The sequence below is a fragment of the Lonchura striata genome, chromosome 1 (assembly GCF_046129695.1).
Source record: "Lonchura striata isolate bLonStr1 chromosome 1, bLonStr1.mat, whole genome shotgun sequence".
Lineage (NCBI taxonomy): Eukaryota > Metazoa > Chordata > Aves > Passeriformes > Estrildidae > Lonchura > Lonchura striata.
In genome coordinates, this window is record NC_134603.1 from 107,189,450 (window position 1) to 107,208,177 (window position 18,728).

Consider the following 18,728-nt stretch of genomic DNA (forward strand, 5'->3'; position numbering starts at 1 on the left):
ACATCTGTCAGGTGAATTAGTATACCTAGAAAATGCCAGGTGATCTCCTTGGAGAGTCTGTTTTTGTGATAAATACAGCAAAGTTAGCTGTGTGAGTGTGTTTTGTTTCTGCATCTCTGAAGGACAGCTGTGGTCAGTGGTGTTGCTTGACAGAATAGCTGGGGCAAAGGCCTGTATCATTTGGTAATTTGGGCTTTCCTACAACCCAGTTTAAGGCACCTGAATAGATTCTTAGTGATGTTTTTAAGGTTCTGCATTTTTTATTCCAAGACAGATTTCTTTGACTTTGCCCTCAGGGGTAGAAATAAATAAGGCAGAAAAAATAAAAGAAAAACAGAAAAACAACTTAAAAATATGAAATAACCTTACATTACAAATATTACTGACAAAATCTAATTCTCTTCTAGGAAGTTTTGTGGTGATGTGTTTCAGGTTAATGTATAGTGAAAAGAGAATTTTCTGTGTTTTGTTAACAGAAGATAATAGACCTATTTCAGCCTTTGTCTGTGTGAGATGTGCAATATGAGTAGTACATATCAGCTGAGATAGTGGATTTTTGGAGTGGTACACAGTCAACCTAAATTTTAAAAATTCTTCACACCTAAGTGATAGAAAAGCACTCTTCCAGGAAGAGTATATTTCAGTATTGACTGAATCTTCATACTTTTCATTCTGAAGCCCTAAATTGCTCAGATAATATTTTTTTTCATTTTAGTTTAGTGGAATGTCCCTCTAAGAAAAATAAATGGTTGGTCTATAACAGCAAAGTTTCTGTGCCTTGTCTTTGTTTCCTTTCTAAACTACCTTCCAACTTCAACAAATCTTGCTATAAAAGGTGTGTGGAATGTGTTGTTTCATTATTATAATACCTCATCTTAAGTCTTCTCTGGTAACTACTGCCAAATAGTTCACAGTAACCTTACAGTGACTTGTTGTTCAGTACTTCAAAGAAATATGATGCATACAGACATTGTTCTGGGGTGGATATAACACAGTTTTTGCATGATTCAGCAAAAAAAACTTTGTTGTGGGTGTTTAGATTCGGCCAGTATTGCTGTATTTCTTATCAAAAAATTCGAAGTTGTCTTTACTCCTTCTTTGTGCCTTTTTGCAACTAAACAGAAGATTTTGTACTTCCATTCTACTTCGATTAGTTCCTACGGTGCTATCAATACCATAACCAAAATCAGTAAAGTTATATGATGCTGTTATTTTAAAATATTTAAGTCTCAATAATCAGTAATTTTGTTTTACCCTATAACACATCCTGGGTAAAAAATGTGGAAAAATTTTCAGTGTTTATTGCTACATGTGTAACCACATGAGAATTTGGTGCATCCTTATTGTTACTTTACTACTACTTTACTAAAGCAGTGTTTCTCTCCAGCCCACAGCAATTTACCATGAACAGTGAATGTTCTTCACATAAAGGCTTTGAATCTTTAGGGCATCAGGCTTCTACCTTTCTAATCAAAGTTAATCCTTATTCGTTCCAAATGTAACTGTAAGCATCAGTTGTTTAAGGAAGACTTCTCACATGGTATATTTGGTATCTTTTCATTAAGGGGGTCAGTTTTTTCCCTTCATCAGTTCATAGTTGGAACTATGCTGTCACATAATGATCTTTCATGTGCAGTGCCCTCCTTCCCCACTACCAAATATCAACAAATATCTTGCAGAACACTTTTATATTTTGTCAAAGGCCTAAATTTATTTGTACTCAGTTCCACTGTTTGTCTCTTACCAGTTCTTGTCTTGTCTTTCTTGCCCTCTCTTTCAGAGGATAAAGTATGGACAACTGTGTACCATGACCTGCAAATGCAGACTTCTGTGGGAGGCAACAGCCCAGAGAAGTTATCTGTGCTGCAGCTTAACTACAGTGCAACAATGGACCAGATTTCTGCCATTACCAGTAGTGCTGAATACTGTGAGCAGTTTATCTCCTATTCTTGCAAAATGTCCCGGCTGCTGAATACACCAGGTAGGCTGAGAGTGGGATATAGATTAAATATGGTGTTAAAGAGCTTTAACTCAACAATTTAACAGGTATTGCTGTTTGGTAAGTCCATGCATTGAACATACTTCTTTGTTCTCCTTTGTTAAAGTTGACTAAGAGGGTGAAAATACCGAAGATACTATTTTCTTAAGAAAACTTGCCTGTTTGCTTGCTACAAAAATGATTGGTCTTGCAGAAGTGTTTGTGTGTTCTCCTCTCAGATCTGTTGCTCCTTAAAGCAGGTGGCATTCAGTAAACACAGTAACTTTTAAAGTGTAATCAATAGAGGCAATGAAAAATTGCTTTGAACTTTATAATCTTTTTCTGGTTGTCAGCTTTCATATGCTACAGTCATCAAGGGCACTGGTTGAATGAAGGTGAGAATTTTTCCACTAACGCTTTTGAAACAGTTTCTTAAATGCAGAGCATTTGTGGGTAATCAGGTGCCTTATACATTGTAGAAAATGGCATGGTCAGTACTGCAATTGTGTGAGAAATTATATGCTATTATCTACAAGTAGATTAAGTATAAGATTCCTCTTTTGCTGTGTAGTTTTACTAGAAAAGAGACCTTTTCTGTATGTACCTCCTCAAAAAATGTTACCTGTAACCAATAAAGACAGAAGTATTAGTTGTTCCAGAATTAGCACACAAAGAAGGAATTGAATTTTAAAAGCTCTATTAATATGCAGCAAGTACTTTATATATTCTCTAATTATGTATGATAGATTTTGATGTTGAATAGATCTTAAGGGAAAACTGGTTTATAAGTGGAGACATAAAACATTTTTGTGATTGTGAATTGAGTTCATTGTGATAAGAGCAATTCAAATGCATTTCAGATTTAGTGGCTGCATGCTTACAGTGCTATACTTTAGGTTGTTTCCCTCAAATTTTTTTGTATATTTTCTTATGGTGCTATAGATAAGTAGTAATTTGGAATGCATGTGTATCTTATTCCTATTTCCATAAGCATTCCATTAGCTAATAGACACTGTAATACTTGTTACTCCTCTCCATCCTCCCTGCTGTTTTTTAACTATTTCTAATGCATGGTTTGTCTCTGTTGCTGTTATTTTGCTTAATTTAGCATAGCACAGAGACCCTGCAATGTGGAAAATTAGTTCTTCCTTCTTGAGCCTTAATGTACAGAATCCTGAATCATATTCAAAACTAGAGGTGTTCTGATTAGATTCTGTTGATGGATACAAGCTCCCTGCTTGCAAATGCTTCAGAAAAGTTGTATATGAATGTAGCTGTGGCAGGTATTTAGCAGGCAAATTTATTTGGTAATAGACCTGGAGATATTGTATTTAGAAAGCTCATAGTCTGCACAGAGTGCAGTGTTAGATTCTTCTTCTATGATATGTATAAGACTATTATTTCAGGACCAATTTGTACTTGTTAATATATGTTTATATTATAATAAAATAAACACATACTGTAATTTCAGGTGTTTAGCATCTAGATTTAAAGAACAATTAAGCAGCACAAAAAATAATAACTCGATGACTTTTTTTCTTTTAAGAAAAAAGCACTTCAAAATACTATATTTAAATGTTCTTAGAAAATTTTGAGCATACTTTGCAGGTATCTTCTTCATGTTTTCCCCTTTTTATGAAAAAATAATTTCTCTTAGAAATTTCTCTTTATAAGCCTTTTGTTTTTGGTCTAGAAAATGAGTTTCAACAGATGTTCTGTAATGTGGGTTTGTTTGTTGTTTTTTTTTCCTTTTAAGCGAGAGAAAGAAGCTACAAAGATTATTTCTACCTAGACAGTAACAAAAAATCACATTGCAGTGTTTGCATAACACCTGTAATGCTTTGTACACATAGAACCACAGTGATTTGTGTGTTAGTGGGAAAGAGGCCAATACATTTTCTTTCTATGGGTTCTTGGCTTCAGTGTATGCTTTCTAAACTAAGGAAATAATTTTTCATACCTTTCTCTGTTCTGGAGGATTGCCATATTTGCTGAATACATTATGTCACCCTATTCATCTCACAGCACAGCTCAAAGAACTCATGTGGCATCTTCCACCACTGAGCTTTTTATATAAATCATTGCAATACAGTTCCCACACAAAGAAATGAAAAAAAAAAAAAAAAAAGAAGAAGAAAACAAAATTTGTATTTCTCAGGAGTATTTCTGAGAAATATTCTGCAGTATTGTAGCCAATAGTAAAACCTCTATTAGCATCATGGGATCAGGATAGTGTTTGTGGCCTTGACCTTTACTCACACACATTTCAGATATTTAAAACCACTTAGGATAGAAAGGTCCTTTTGTTTTAAAGTGTATCAAAGGGAACTAAGGAATCTGAGAAGATAGTTAAGCAATTCAACTTTTTCACTTTTTGTTTCTTGTGAATTTTGTCATTTTAAAATACGGTTCCTTCCCAGGGAGAAATTGCTCAGTTAACATATTTAAACAAATCAGGACTCCAGCTGTTAATTGATCTATTAATGACAGGTAATTATTAGCTGTAAGTGGACTACAGCTTTTGCTGCTTATTGTTGTGGCATTTCCTGACAAGGTATAGATATATGCAATTCCACTGATTCTGCTGCTAATAATAGCTTAAATAACATTTTTTATATGAAACAGAAACTACATCAAAATTCTGTGTTTGAGAGAAACCTTCATATTAATAAGCCTGTTTTGTTGTGAGTTTTTGTTGGCTGGAGGTACAGCACCCAAAGAAATCTCATTGTCATGTGATTTCAGAGGGATATATAAAATTAGTCTGTACAAACTAAGAATTCTCATTCTTATGTTATGAGTTTTAGACTTAAAGACTTTATTGTTTCACATCTTATTTTTCTTAATAATAAGTTTTCATCCAGCAAAGTAACATGCACATCCTAGCAAACAGTTTAAAATCATTGCTGACAAGAGGGATTGGGGTGATTTTACAGGTAATAATGCCGCTGCCTTTCTACTTAGTCTGAGGGAAGATGGTAATGAGTTCCCTGTAAATGAAGTCATAAGTGACTTCTGAAAACATACCTAGGAATCTCATAAGGCTATAGGGTAATTCAGGTTTGAAGGTACTGCAGAAGGTCATCTGGTTCAATTTTCTGCTCTAAGCTGAATAAACAGTTCTTGTCTAGTAATCAGCAAAGGCTATCTGGAAATGCAACTTTCCATCTTTACTATTTTGGCTTTGGGGGTTTTTTTGAACTTGCAGCCCAATATGTTATGAATTATGTTCAAACATAGGGGTCTGCTTCAAAGCCTCACTGAAGATTATCCAAAAAACAAATTTAGTCAAGATAGCTTGGTGACTTTCTTAAGGAAATATGAAACAAGATACCTCTGCTGAAAAAACACTATGTTATCATAAGAAACACCATAAATTTCTGAGGAAACTCTTTTCAAGCAAGGATCCTGTAGTGGCTGCAGTTTTCTCACAGCCTTTATGCTCAAGACTTTGGTACAGGTTTCTGACTGTTGCAGGTTTTGATGGTTTTTGATTTTGGTTTTTTGTGAAGCGTGAGATTGATGCTTCTTATTGTCTATTTAGAATAGTAATTCCTTTGTGAGTATGCAGTTATTATCATGATAGAGGCTTAATCTTGGCAACTGAGGCAGTTAATAAATGAATGAAATAGTAAGTCCATGGATCATAATTGCAACATAATAACATAAATATATGTAAACTTGAAAAAAAAAATAACATGCAGATTTTTGGGGGCTGTTTTTCTCTTTTACAATTGCACTTCTCATATCTACTTTTCTGTTTGTTCCCTTGGAAACATACATTTTGAGAGGATAATAATATGTTTAGTACTGAGGACATGCAGAAAACTGTTTCTGGGGTTCTTAATGCCCATATACTTTCCAGCTGATATGGGACGTGATAGGACATTTCCCTTATTTGCCAAGAGGAGCTTGGAGGTGAAAGACAGTCCTTTTGTGCCCACTAGTTAACAAGGAGGAAAGAGGCAGTGCAATATATAGTATCAATTTACTCTCATAGAAAGGAGCTTCCTGCCTTTGCTGTAAGAAACAAAACTATACAGAGAGAAGTGATACAATATACTCATAGAATGCAAAATGCTAGTTAATAAAATTGTACATCTTCATCCACTCTTTTCATGAGACTCCCTAATAATGCCCACTTGTGACTTTCTTGGTATGAAATTTTCCATGAGCCACTGATCTCTGCCTAGGAAGAGGGGAGGGAACAGCATGCTGATTCTGCCATCCTTCCTCTCACCCTGGGAATGAAACCCTGAAGGAAGATGGGCTACTGCATTCACAGAATCTGTGTCTGTCATTTCCCAGAGCTATAAGAACTGTAACAAATAATCAGAGAGTGGGAGCTAAAAGTATAGATACAGAGAACAGAGCAAGATCTGATGGTGTTTTGTTCCAATTTTTATTCCTATTCATTGTGCCTGCAGGCAGCATATGAAAAACATATAGCAGAGTTATTGCACTATATGAATTACTGTTTCACGCTTGTTTGTCTCTGGAGGAAATGAGACAAGAGCTTCATGAATTTAGGAGCTAAACAGGTGAAATAGAAAACTCAATTTGATGTTTGGTTGTTTCAGTTACAATAAAGCAATCATAATACCAGTAGGAAGTAAGATTTATGTGTAGACTGAGATAAAAACAAAGTTTAAAATTGCAATATGCTATTTTTCCTCAGTAGCCATCCAAACCAGAACTTAATGAACTTATGAACTTTAACTGATCTAGAGTGCTAGTTGAAGATATAATTCCTGCTTAACAGAAGTTTTTGAAAAGGAGCCTAAGGGAGGAATGGGATTTCTGCAGTACTACAGTGATGAATGGAAGTCTCTCCAAACTTGCTCTGGCTTCATCATTCTGTCTTCAATCTTCTTCCAGAAAACATGTCCCTAAGCTGTCATGTATGTCGTCCAGCCTTAATAATATTGATTGACCCCTTCTTCTCAATGTTCTAGAAAAGCTGATTTCAACTTCCAGTGATTTTTAAAGCATAAGGATAGCACAAACAATAACCTTGCTCCACTGTGATCTACATGCTCTTGTTCTAGAAGTGGAAACCTTTAGCTTTTGGGGATTTATTTTTCCATTAGTCATCATTATGTTGCCATACAACAGAAGCACAAAATAATGAATATGCTAAATGTTTCTCATTAAATACACATCACACAATACCTCTTAGGTAAATGGTAGACAAATAAATTATTATCTTGAGGCAATTTTTTTCCAGACAGTTTTTAATACACCCTTCTCTGTTTTGCTCTGCCCCTTTGCTTGTCTCTTACCAATTTCTTTGAGTTCTTCTGGTACTTTAATCACTGAGTCTCCTTATTTTACTCAGTCTTCATCATTCTTTTAGCTGATGAACTATTTCTGCTAATTTTCCAAGTTTTCATTGCTGTTCTATAGGAATTAAATTTAATCCAGTATCACTAAAGTGGAAAAGGGTACATGTTGCTTTGATGTTTGTTAGAAATAGCAGTAGCTGATAAGAGCCTTGGGAATATTAGAAAACCTCTATGGAAATTGTAACTTCAGTGCAGTGAACTCTATGTTTTTTTTGCTATGCCTTTTTAAGAAAAAGTTATGCATATGAGTTTTAACTTGGCAATTCTAGCAGAATGTTTCAAATCAATTGTTTCTCATATCCTTTCTCTATGTGAATGTGATCTACCTATTATGGGAAAAGATTCATTTTCTTTATTTCTTAAAATAAAGTTAGAGGAAGTCAATAATTTCCCCACTGCTTTTATGGTATCATGTTTTATAAAAGTTGTTTGGAACCATTCATGGGTAATGTTTCACAGAAATGATCACAGACGTTGCTTCTTCATAAAAACAGGTTGTTTTGTGGAAAAGTAATCCTTCCTGGTGAATGACCAAAATGGAATAGTTTATTAATTTCTTAGACAAAATGGATCTGGGTGATGCAATGGTGCATCATTGTGTGTCTTGTCAAGAATTTCTCCTTACCCATATCCTAAATGCATTTTTAGTACCCTGAGTATATTTTTCCTGTGAAAATATACAGTAAAAAATATCCAATGTTTCTTTCTTCACTCTCATTCCTGAGATGAATGAAAGAACTATATTAATAATCCAGTTATACATACACAATTAAAATGGCATTTTCTAGTGCATAACACAGAACTCTATTCCCTATTGTGTTATGGTCTTCTCTTGGTCTTTTCTTCATTAATTGCCCTCTGTTTTGTATCATAAGCTAACAAGTGTTCAACTATTATTAAAATATTGCCTGCCCTGTTTTCATGAATGAGTCAGTGCTGTTTGATTTCTTGAGGCTGAGGCTTTTACCCTTCTTCTGAAGGTTAGATTTAGGCTTTCCTACATTGTACCCTGACAGCCTGGGGCATTGAGCTGTTACTTGTGTATTTGGAAGGATTTTGACCCTTTTTAAACAGACATCAGTTAATGTCTGGAACTTCTTTGAAAGAATTGGTTTTTGTTAGTAATGTTGCCAGGTCCCACCCTTGATACTGTACAGGCTTTTCCTAGTGAGTTCAGGTAAACCTCTGGAACACAGCAGAATGCATGCAAACAGAATATGGAGCATGGATATGAACCACCCCAGACACATCTTATTCCAGGAGTATTTTTTTTACTGTACTTTAAATGTATTCATGCTAGATGTTATTTGTTAAATCAGTCTATTAAAATGTTTTTCCAGATTGTGCCTGAAACAGTGTCTGAAATACTTTCCCCTTTTCACCCTGTGAATAATTCCACATGCATTTTCTCTGTTTTTCCATGTTTTATTTGTAATTTATATTCTTTCCATGAAATGCCTCCAATTACTTCATATACTGTCTACATATATTTGTGACTGATGAAACAATGCCAACATTGCCTGGGTGTATATGAAGACAGCATTAGGATTTACTAAAGCTTAAAGGGAGTGTGAGAAAAGTGTAGCCTGTTACAAAATCAGGTTCATGCAGCATCATTGCCACTATAATCTGGGGGAGGAGAGTTCATTTTCCTCTTAAACTTTTGTGCCTGTATGTGCCTGTTGAACATGCCATAGGTACCTGCAGATTTCTTTGTGGAGATCTGTATCCATATAGGTGCTTATATAAAAGGAGATTACCTCCTTCTTTTTAGAAGGAGTAACTTCAACAAGATCCTTTTCCCATCCACCTTTTGAAATACTTTGTTATAGTGAGATTACTCAATGTGAGAAGACAAAAAGCTTAATTACCCTCTGATTTTCCATAAGATAGACACTTTACTGAAACGACATATGGACACTAAATTATGTTTCCAGGAAATTTGTTTTGCTAGCAAAAATTATTCATGATCACTTTCTAAGATTCTTAGAATAAGTGGGAAAAATACTTCATTTGATTAATAGGATTTATTGATAAAAAATAAATAACCATATTTTCTGGAAAAGTGTATCTGCTGATTTTCAGGAAAAAAAAAAAAAGATGGAAGGATGCTTAATATTTCTGCTGGTGGAAATTAAACTTTGAATCTGGGTACTTGTTGTCCAGTGCAATGATAAAGATAGGGCTGCTAACAAGATGAAAAAGATTGAAATACAGTCCAGCAAGTTAGTGCATGCTGCTGTCTTAGTTACCATAGAAAGGACATATTTTACTCATTTGCTTTGGAAGTGTACATTGCTTTGGAATATTTTGGTAGTCAACATGGACTCTGTAAAGAAAATATTCTCTACAGCTAATACTGGGGTTTCACACACAGCCTTTTAAGATCCTGTGTATTGACACAACAGCAACAACGATGCTTTGCTTAAACTACAGATGTCTAATTAGGTACATGTTACTTAGAGGATAGATCTTAATAATTCATGAATTCGAGATGTATTTAATATCTGTCAAGCTATTTTTAAAATGACCGAGCACTTCTGTAAATTCATGGCTGTAATGAGTGTATTGTATCAAGATTAAATTGTATTTGCAAAAATATTTGTATTTTGGAACATTATATATCATTTAAGGGAATCTTTTCTCCCATCACCTTAAGAATAAATAATCTGTTTTCTGATAACTTTGGTCCATCTCAAAATTTCTTTTAACATTTTTTTCTCTTTTCACTACTCATTCCTCTTTGATGACTCTTTCTGTCTCTACCTCTGATATTTGTAACATAATCTGATTTAATATATGCTTTTGTAAAATCTTAATAGTATTTACAGTGGTGTTACTGTAGAATGACACAGGAGTAAGAGATCAAAGCTTCTCTTCTTTTTAATCATCTGTGGCCTATGGTATGGACTCTGTTTTTGTCATTTTTGGTTTTTTTGCAAAGAGCTGTGTCAAGTAGAAAGAATGGTTGGAAGAGATACTGAACCAATTTCTTTTTTGGAAAACCTGAAATTGCAAACTGGGCAAAAAAAATTGTCAAACATATAAACTAATCCGTGTATGATGATGCCCTGTGCCATTATGCCAATTTTTTTCACCCACAAGTAAAAAAATCTCCAAATGTTAGAGGTTTTTGGTTTGTTTGAATTTAGTTTTGTTTGTTTAAAATTTTCTGTGCAAAGCGTCATGGAATGCAGGAGTACTGAGGAAATGAGAGGATTGCTGGCCACAGTTTAGTGCTCAATGCAGATCAACCTTTACCATGCTAAGCAAAGAGCAAACTACTCTCACTGAACTAAAATATCTTGACTCTCGCTCTGATTAATACAGACACTGATTTTTGGCCTAATGGCAAATTCTTTTGTTCACAATCATGTTCCAGTACAAGATTTAACATTATTCAGTGTAGTATATGAACAAAAGCTTAGAGAGAAAAAAGACTCGGTAGTTTTTTGACTGTTGTGCTCTCTTCAGTAATCTTTTCATTAGATACCTATTCATCAAGAATTCACTGTTTATCTATATTTTAAGAATAAGCATACAACAAATATCCTCTCAATTCAGTGTATTAAAGGATCATTCTTCTCTATCTCTCAAACTTTGTAATCCTTGCTAGGAGTTGTGAATGAGGGATGATAATAGAATAGCCTCTCATTTTAGTGACTGAAAAATAGCAATGCATTCTTGCTTGCTAACAAAATCATGAATAAATAAGTTGTGCAGGATCAAAACAAATTTTAAAATTATTTCTCTCCTACTTCAGGATATTCTTTGAGATTTCTCTCAGATTAATTGTACTGCAACACTAATGGGAGAAACATGGACCTTACTGAAATCCTATGTCCTGTATTAAGACTGTTAATAACAATTCACTAGACTAGTGTGGTGGGCATCTTCTTGCTGCTATTTTATTCCCAATGTCTCTCTACTTCATCAGTAAAGTGTGGCATCTTCAAGTTGTCATTTTTCATGTTTATAAGTCTCCCTGCTCTCTTGTTAATTTAAAAAAGTGTTTTAATTCATAAAATATATTGAATTCAAATATAAGGAGTTCTCAAATATCAGGCATATGGCTCTAGGTTGAATCTGTCTATGAACTCAGGGAGAGTAATACTGACAGCAAGGAACATTTGCATTGTTTCTCAGAGCCTTGCTCTCCAAATACAGCCTGGATATGCCCTGAGCAACCTGAACACCTTGTATCCACCCTGTTGGGATATCCTTCCAAGGCAAATGGGTGGACATTGGTAAACAGGCAGGCATAACAGTAATTATAGATTCTCTAATGAGAATTAAAGAAGGACCAAAGCAGAAAAGCACTCCAGAAAATACCTTTCCTTTGCAGTCAGGGTTCCTGGGATCTGCATGCCCTGGACTGAGTAGTGGGGCAAGACACTAGGAGCTCTTAGTTCTATTCAGCTGAAGGGTACTACAAGCCCTCTCTAAAGCCACAGGAAATTTCTTTACATTGTGCAGATAGAAAATAGCATACATTAGTGCATTCTCTCTCTCATATGCACATAGTTTGGCATAATTCTTGGAGGAGGAATATATTTCACTTTGCAGAAGCTTTTATTAAATCACTTACAATCCTATAAACTGAAGGAATAGCAGGTTTGCAAGTCACAGAATATCTTGAAAGTATTTCTGGTATAATATTTATCCAAGACATCAAGTAATAACTTACTTAGATCTGTATCAAAGATCAAAATCTGTAATTAATAAGTAGTTTCATGGATAAAGTTGAAGGGGAATTATAGCAAGCAACTTTCTGTCTTCTCTATCTATCTGTCTTTTAAATACTCCACTTTAGGGCCTTATTCATTATTTAAAGAGAAATTTAAGAAATGGTAATGACTGGGATTATTGTAATTCTAGAAAAAGTAGGGCCCTGTTCTGTTGTGTATTTTCTTATACAAAAACAGTGTAACAACATCTTGAAAAAATGTATCAAACTTAGTAATGCTTGTGATTGCCAGAGGGGATACCTAAACCTGCATGTCTGTGCATAGGACTAGAGAAATACGCAGTAATTGGCCAGAGTCTATGATTACGAGTTTCATAATAAATTGCAAATGGGAATCTCCCAATATTCCTTCTATATTAATGAAGAAACTTGTAATATCTGTAATTATCTATAGTAAAAAAAAAAAAAACTGCAATAAAAATGTGTCAAATTTAAATGCAGATTACAATCCTGTGATTATCAACACCACAAATTGCTGTTTATTTCTGATGATTTAGTTTTACTGAAATATAGATATTTGCAAAAATAGATCATTTTAACATTGAAGGGAAATTATTTTTCTGTTGCCATATTGTGTGATGTTCTTCCTATAAACTTAACCTAATAAATTTATTTCATGTTTTATCCCTCATACCTTGGTACTCTATTTTATTCATACACTTTACTATTATTAGGAATTTCAAACAGTTTAGAATTCTATTCCTTTTATATATCTATTTTGGTAAAAGTTGTTCGAGTATATCTAAGAGTTATCACTTCTTAAATACAGGCATGTCAGAAAGTCAGGAATATTCAAGATATTCACAATATACAGCCTAAATTTTCAAGTCTAGAAGAGCATTTTAATAGTAGCTTTGTTAAAAAAAAAAAAAATAAAAAAGTAAAAACTACAATGTATAGCTTCAGTACTAAGGAGAACAATTGTTTTAATTAATTTTTGCCTTTTTAATTTTCTCACCTTTTTTTTCACTTCATTCTATTTTACATTCTTTCTTTCATGTTTGGATTCCTTTTTTCTTTCTCTTATTCCTGCTTTATAACTGAATAATTCTTATTATATGTGTAGGAGGCTTATTACTTCCACTGATCATTTTTTCAACCTATGAAAATTTGTTCTGAGATGCTACTTCTTTCTGTCTGCTTATGTTACTCTCCTTCAAATAGTTTTCAGACTCTTCTATAGAAGATGGGCAAGAGTTTAAAGGATATTGGGGGCATTGAAAGAGGATCATAGTTTAGTTGGTGAAGATATAGAAATTATACATCAGCAGTCCTCTAGAGAGATTGTGAATTTGAGAGCTGCTTGGGAAGAGGGCAATAGTGCAATTTTTAGGAAGGATGGAGCACTCAAATCATTGTGTATATAGCAGATGAAAGCTTTCTGGAAGCCAATGAAAATATACTGAGGAGATCATTGTTGGCCTTAATTTCTTTGTTCTCAAATTGGAGTTATTTTAATTGGAACTATTGTACTAATACAATCTTGTCTTGGGGAAATTAAGATGAGGGCCATGGAAGGAATGCAGAATGTATGGAGGTGGTGCAGAAAAATAAAAATATGGAACATTTAAAGTGGTTGGATAGCTTTATGCAGTTGGAAAATTCAACAATACTTCAAAGTTCTAAGTTGAATAAAGTCACATCTAGTGTAACTTCCTTGAGATCAGGAGAATACTGAAAATTCAATTTGCCACACCAGTTGCTTTCAGGTTTTGAATAACTTTAATGAGATTTGCTGTGTTTTAAAAATTAAGCTTTTTGAGAATGCAGAGGAAGCTATACGTCAAAAAATAACAAAATGGCTTTTCGTGTCTGGACGTGTCCTGGACAGTGAGGCAAAAACATCTGCTGTCGCTTTCATTCAAAAACATTTTAGAACTAAGTGCTTTCCAGTTTCATACAAAACATCACAGGATTTTTATGGTACATTAAATCCACATTTGCTTTGATGAACATAGAACTTTTAAAAATATGTCCTAATCTTAAGTGGCTTTGAAATTGAACTAGCCACTTAAATATATATCAAATCTTGATTTCTGTTTTTAGGATATACTAAAAAATCTCTTCATAAGCTCTTGAGGTCACTACACTTTTCACTCTCTGATATGAAATTGTCTAAATAAAAGTTAAAAAGGAATCACAGTCCAAGAAGTTCCTTTCCTAGAGTCTCCTTAGAAGATTCAGCCAAGTGCATTGGCTCAATTTAAGCATTAACTCTAATTTAAATACATGTTCCAATTTAAATCAAAACCTGTGACTGAAGAACATAAAGCAGCTGGAAGGTTTGCATCAAAAGTACTTTTAATAATTGAATACTAGTATTTATAGAAAATTTCAAAAATATTGAAATGCAGAGCTCTACAATTGGGTCTGATCATTTTTGATCCCACACAAAACAGTAGTGCTTGAAAATTGTGTTCTCTGTGTGGCTGCTCAACTATCAAGATAAAATGAAAGTCTCAGTCTACTTCATCCTGGTTATATGCTGAATGTAATATAATCATCACCTGGCACCCATCAGATGGCCAGCAGTCTTCTACAACAGCTGATTTAGGGTTGTGTGAGCAATTTATTTTTGCTTGGCTGAATGCTGTGGAGAATAAGAAAAAACAGAACAAATTTTTTTTTAAAATCTAGTTTTAAAAGATCAGCTTCATCAGGTCAAGTTATTATATGATTTACATTTCACAACTTATCAATATAAATTATTAACTTCATTATTGTTTTGAAAATATAAAATAGTAATTTAGTTTTTATGGGTTCTGTTTTTCCTTCTATTTTCTTTGGTCTAAACATTGTGCTGAGTTTGACAGTGAAGTTTCTTTAGCTAAATCCATGCTTTCAGAAGGGAAAGATGTTTAGATACCAAAATTGATTTGTTCCAAGTTGCAGCAGTCAGACTTGTGCTGAGTTAGTGCATTTGCGTAATTTCTACTTGATTTGTATTTATATACAGATAGACAACCTTTATCAGAGTTATTGAAGAATCTAGCCTTTTTTGTTGTAATTTATTTTTATTAAGTTAATTGCCAGGTGAAATTGCTAGAGTTATGTTTTATTATATGATCTATATAGGATATTTCTGCCAATAAGGCATACTGAAGTGTATCATGTTTCAGACGAAAATAACTTCCTGTATTGCACAAATACAACCATCCTCATCCTGCAGTCATCCAGAAGTATTGCTGTCATTTGATAGGGTTCTGGCTTTTTACACTAAGTAACAAAGTACAGATCTTGTTTATTTGCCAATTAATTGTCCTTTCCTCAACTCTAATAGGAACTTGATTGAGTTTTAAGGACCAGGGACTAAATTTTGCTTGCAACTTATTTTTCAAATTTGGGCATGGAAGTGATTTCATATCCTAGTATATGAAATAGGGCTGAGAGGAAATCTGTTATTTTGCTTCCTCTGACATTTGGTGGATTTAGAAGAATATTTCTATAAATACGAGGAAATATATTTCAATCTGGTCAGTGCAATATTAAGTGTATGGTAGTCAAATTATTCTTTCGCATTGCAGGTATTTCAGTATTTGTGCTATAGTGTTTTTCCTTCCAATTTATTTTTAGCATTTTTCTCATTTGTTGTTTGAATTTGCTGCTGGCCCAGAACCACAGGTCAGCATACTGTGCTTGGAAAATGTTTTTTAAACAGTATTAAATATGGAGATTTACATCCAGAATGACTCTACACATAGCTAAATCCTCTGTCCTGTCAGCTGTAAATAAGAACTGATATTAGCAAGGTGGCAATTTATGTTAATAATAGTGTGAAAAGCATTGGTACGATGCTGTTTATATGGGTTCATGGAAATAGTTGGTTGCACGAACATGGAGCACGTCCTCGGGTAATTTATGGGAAAATTACAAGATAGGAAATACTAAGTGAAGTGACGATCAGTAAGCAATATCATTGCCACAGATCAGTACACGTTGGCAGAATGGTGTTCATCTTTTCTTTGCAAAAGGAAAAGGCATGCTGTACAAAGAAAAAGGAATTGTGATACACAAGATAGTGCTTAGAGATATAATTATGCTTTCCATAATCACTGCAAGTTTGGAGAATTATGCTTTTAAGGTGCATTCAGAAAAAAAAAGATCAATTAAGGGTTTGAAACCAAGAATAAAAATATGATGGGGAAAATTAAATATTCATGGAATCATGGAATTGTCATGCATAAAAGCTCTGGGGTAGAGGAAGAAAATGTGCAATGTGATTTTCAAGTTAACGGTTGCTTGGAGAGTGGCTGGGCAATGGTCTGCTTGAATGGGATCAGGAGTGATTTCCTTTACACTCTTTTTTTCTTTCTCTTTCTTTCACTAAGCATAGTGTTTACCTCTTAGAAGTTGTTTGCCAACAGATTTGTCTGACTGTAGTCTTCAGGCTGATACTGAACTATTGGAGATGGGAAATAGCCATTGGTCAAAACCAAATACCCAGCTGAAGAATAGATGCACAACAACAGCCACAACTGCAGCAAAGCATTACCCAGAAAATAATTTAAAATTAGTCAACCCAAAAACCCTACAAAACAGTATTCTCAATTAATTTTCATATTTAATGAATTGCTAATGCCATCATGAAATTTGAAAAAAAAATATCTTCAGATTAACCATCCACTTTAATTTTACTCATACAGTACCATTTCAGTTCTTCTGTCATCATAATTAGAGCTTTTGTTTCCCTTTTCCATATGGGCAATTCAGGAAGTAAAACTGTCTTAAAACAATGATAGATTAAATTTGAAGAATTGTTTAGTTTTCCAAATTGTAAGGACATAGAAGATTATGCAAAAGGATTTCTGTTTTAGGACATGGGTTTTTCTGTTGAATTCAAGATCAAGCAAGAGATTTTGTTGCCTCTGTTTTCAGCCTAATTTTAAAAATCTGACAGTCTTGACAGATAGTTTTGTCCAGTTTACATGCATTCAAAAATTCACTGAATATTTTCTTGGTTCTCAGATCAATGTTTTCACAGCTCTTCCATTTAGATTCCTTATGGTAATACTGTATTTTTTAATATTCTTTCCCTCTTAAGCACATAATATTGAAAAACAGATTTTTTAATTACTTTGTTTGGTTGATCATGATAGCAAAATATCTGAGGAAGAAAAATTCTGTGAAAATAACTGAATTTCAACTTTTCAATTACTTAATTACCTGCATTCACGGGAAGACTGAAGGTCTCTCCATACTGATTGTGAAAACATTACCATATCTTTTTCTAATAACTTTAATTGGTTTCACTCAGGAGACACCAAGTTTATGGTAGCACAATATGCAAATTTTGGGGGATGAAAATGCAAGTTATCAGAGTTATTCAAAGTAACGTTGACTTATTCCTTTGTACAAATAGATGTTCTGTATCATTTGCTATTGTTGCCCTAGAAATATGCACTGAAACTAAGAAGTGTACAAATATTCTAGTAAATTAATTAAGAATTGTTTAATATAGAAGCTATTTACTTATTTGGCTTTTGGGTTTTTTGAGGGACACTCTCAAGGATAAATTTTTAAACACCCTTTCTGTTTTGAAAAGCAGTAGTCCTGGTATTTAAGCTGAAAGGAAAATTGGTAATGTCATGAAAGACCATTCTTTAAATAAATCATAAATATACAACAAAATATTTGGAATAATAGATAGGGAAAAAAATCTGGTGATGTTATCATTTCTATTCACAGGGTACTGGAAAGTAAAAGAGATGTTGAGGCAGCAGAGTCTTTCATTACTGTGTTTTGTTCATATTTAAATTATCCATTCCTACTGGAAAACTATTTTAATTAGTACTGCAATTATATTCTGTCTTAATTATTGTTGACTTAATTTGTCCTTTTGCTTTTCTTTGGGTTTTTGTGTCCCCACTAATTAACTATTGTTATCAGTAGAGTGCAAATCCTTAAATATACTGAGAGTCTATCCTCATATACTTGCCCCAAGGAGAGACAAAAATGAGAGTGCAAGTACTTAAAGCTGTCTCATCTTAAGAGAAGGTATAGCTAGAATTCAATGGAAAAAACCACAGATTTTGACAACAAAACACTGAAAAATTAGGAAGATGTTAAAGTAAAAAATAGGGAAGGGTTAGTGAATGAATATATAGAATTCCTATGGAACCACTTCTCCCAACATGTAACATTAATAACTTTTCACCTCAGTACATTGAGTCATATAATTTAATTTTTCATTGTATTTTCACCTTAGTGCATGGAATGCTTGAACGCCTCATTTATAAACCACATTGGTTATTTTGCCTTTTTTAGCCAAGTTTAGCTTTTCCATAGTAGTGATATGGAGGGATAAGCTGCATTAAAATGAAACAGATGGAAAAGATTACTGATGAAGAAGACTAATACAGCTCCTGACTAGGGGATCTACTCCCAGTCAGTTACTTCATGTTTGCATAAATCCTTATTCATGTATTTTGCTTCAGTTAAGTAATATTTATGAATTGTTACTTATGCCAGACTTTGATTCAAATGCTTGGAGGCTAAATTGCTGCTTCATGAAGATCTATTTAGTGAGAAGAGAAGAAATCCCTAAGATAATTGTAAATCCCTCTTTTTTTCTTATTGCTGCTCTAGTAGCCTGGCTTTCCTGACTTGATTGCTGGTATTTCTGTTATTACTGTAACTGACATTAATCCTTTATTTCTTT

The 18,728-nt window shown here is 33.7% G+C and overlaps 1 protein-coding gene across 2 annotated transcripts in view; it reads left to right on the forward strand.

The window, feature by feature from the left end:
• Positions 1-18,728, forward strand: part of CNTNAP2 (contactin associated protein 2) — a 1,054,227-nt gene that overhangs the window by 746,998 nt on the left and 288,501 nt on the right. For both annotated transcript variants that reach the window (XM_031503926.2, XM_077786381.1), the window contains one exon: positions 1,781-1,981. In XM_031503926.2, the coding sequence (XP_031359786.2) occupies positions 1,781-1,981 (201 nt within the window). The remainder of the gene's footprint in view (positions 1-1,780; positions 1,982-18,728) is intronic.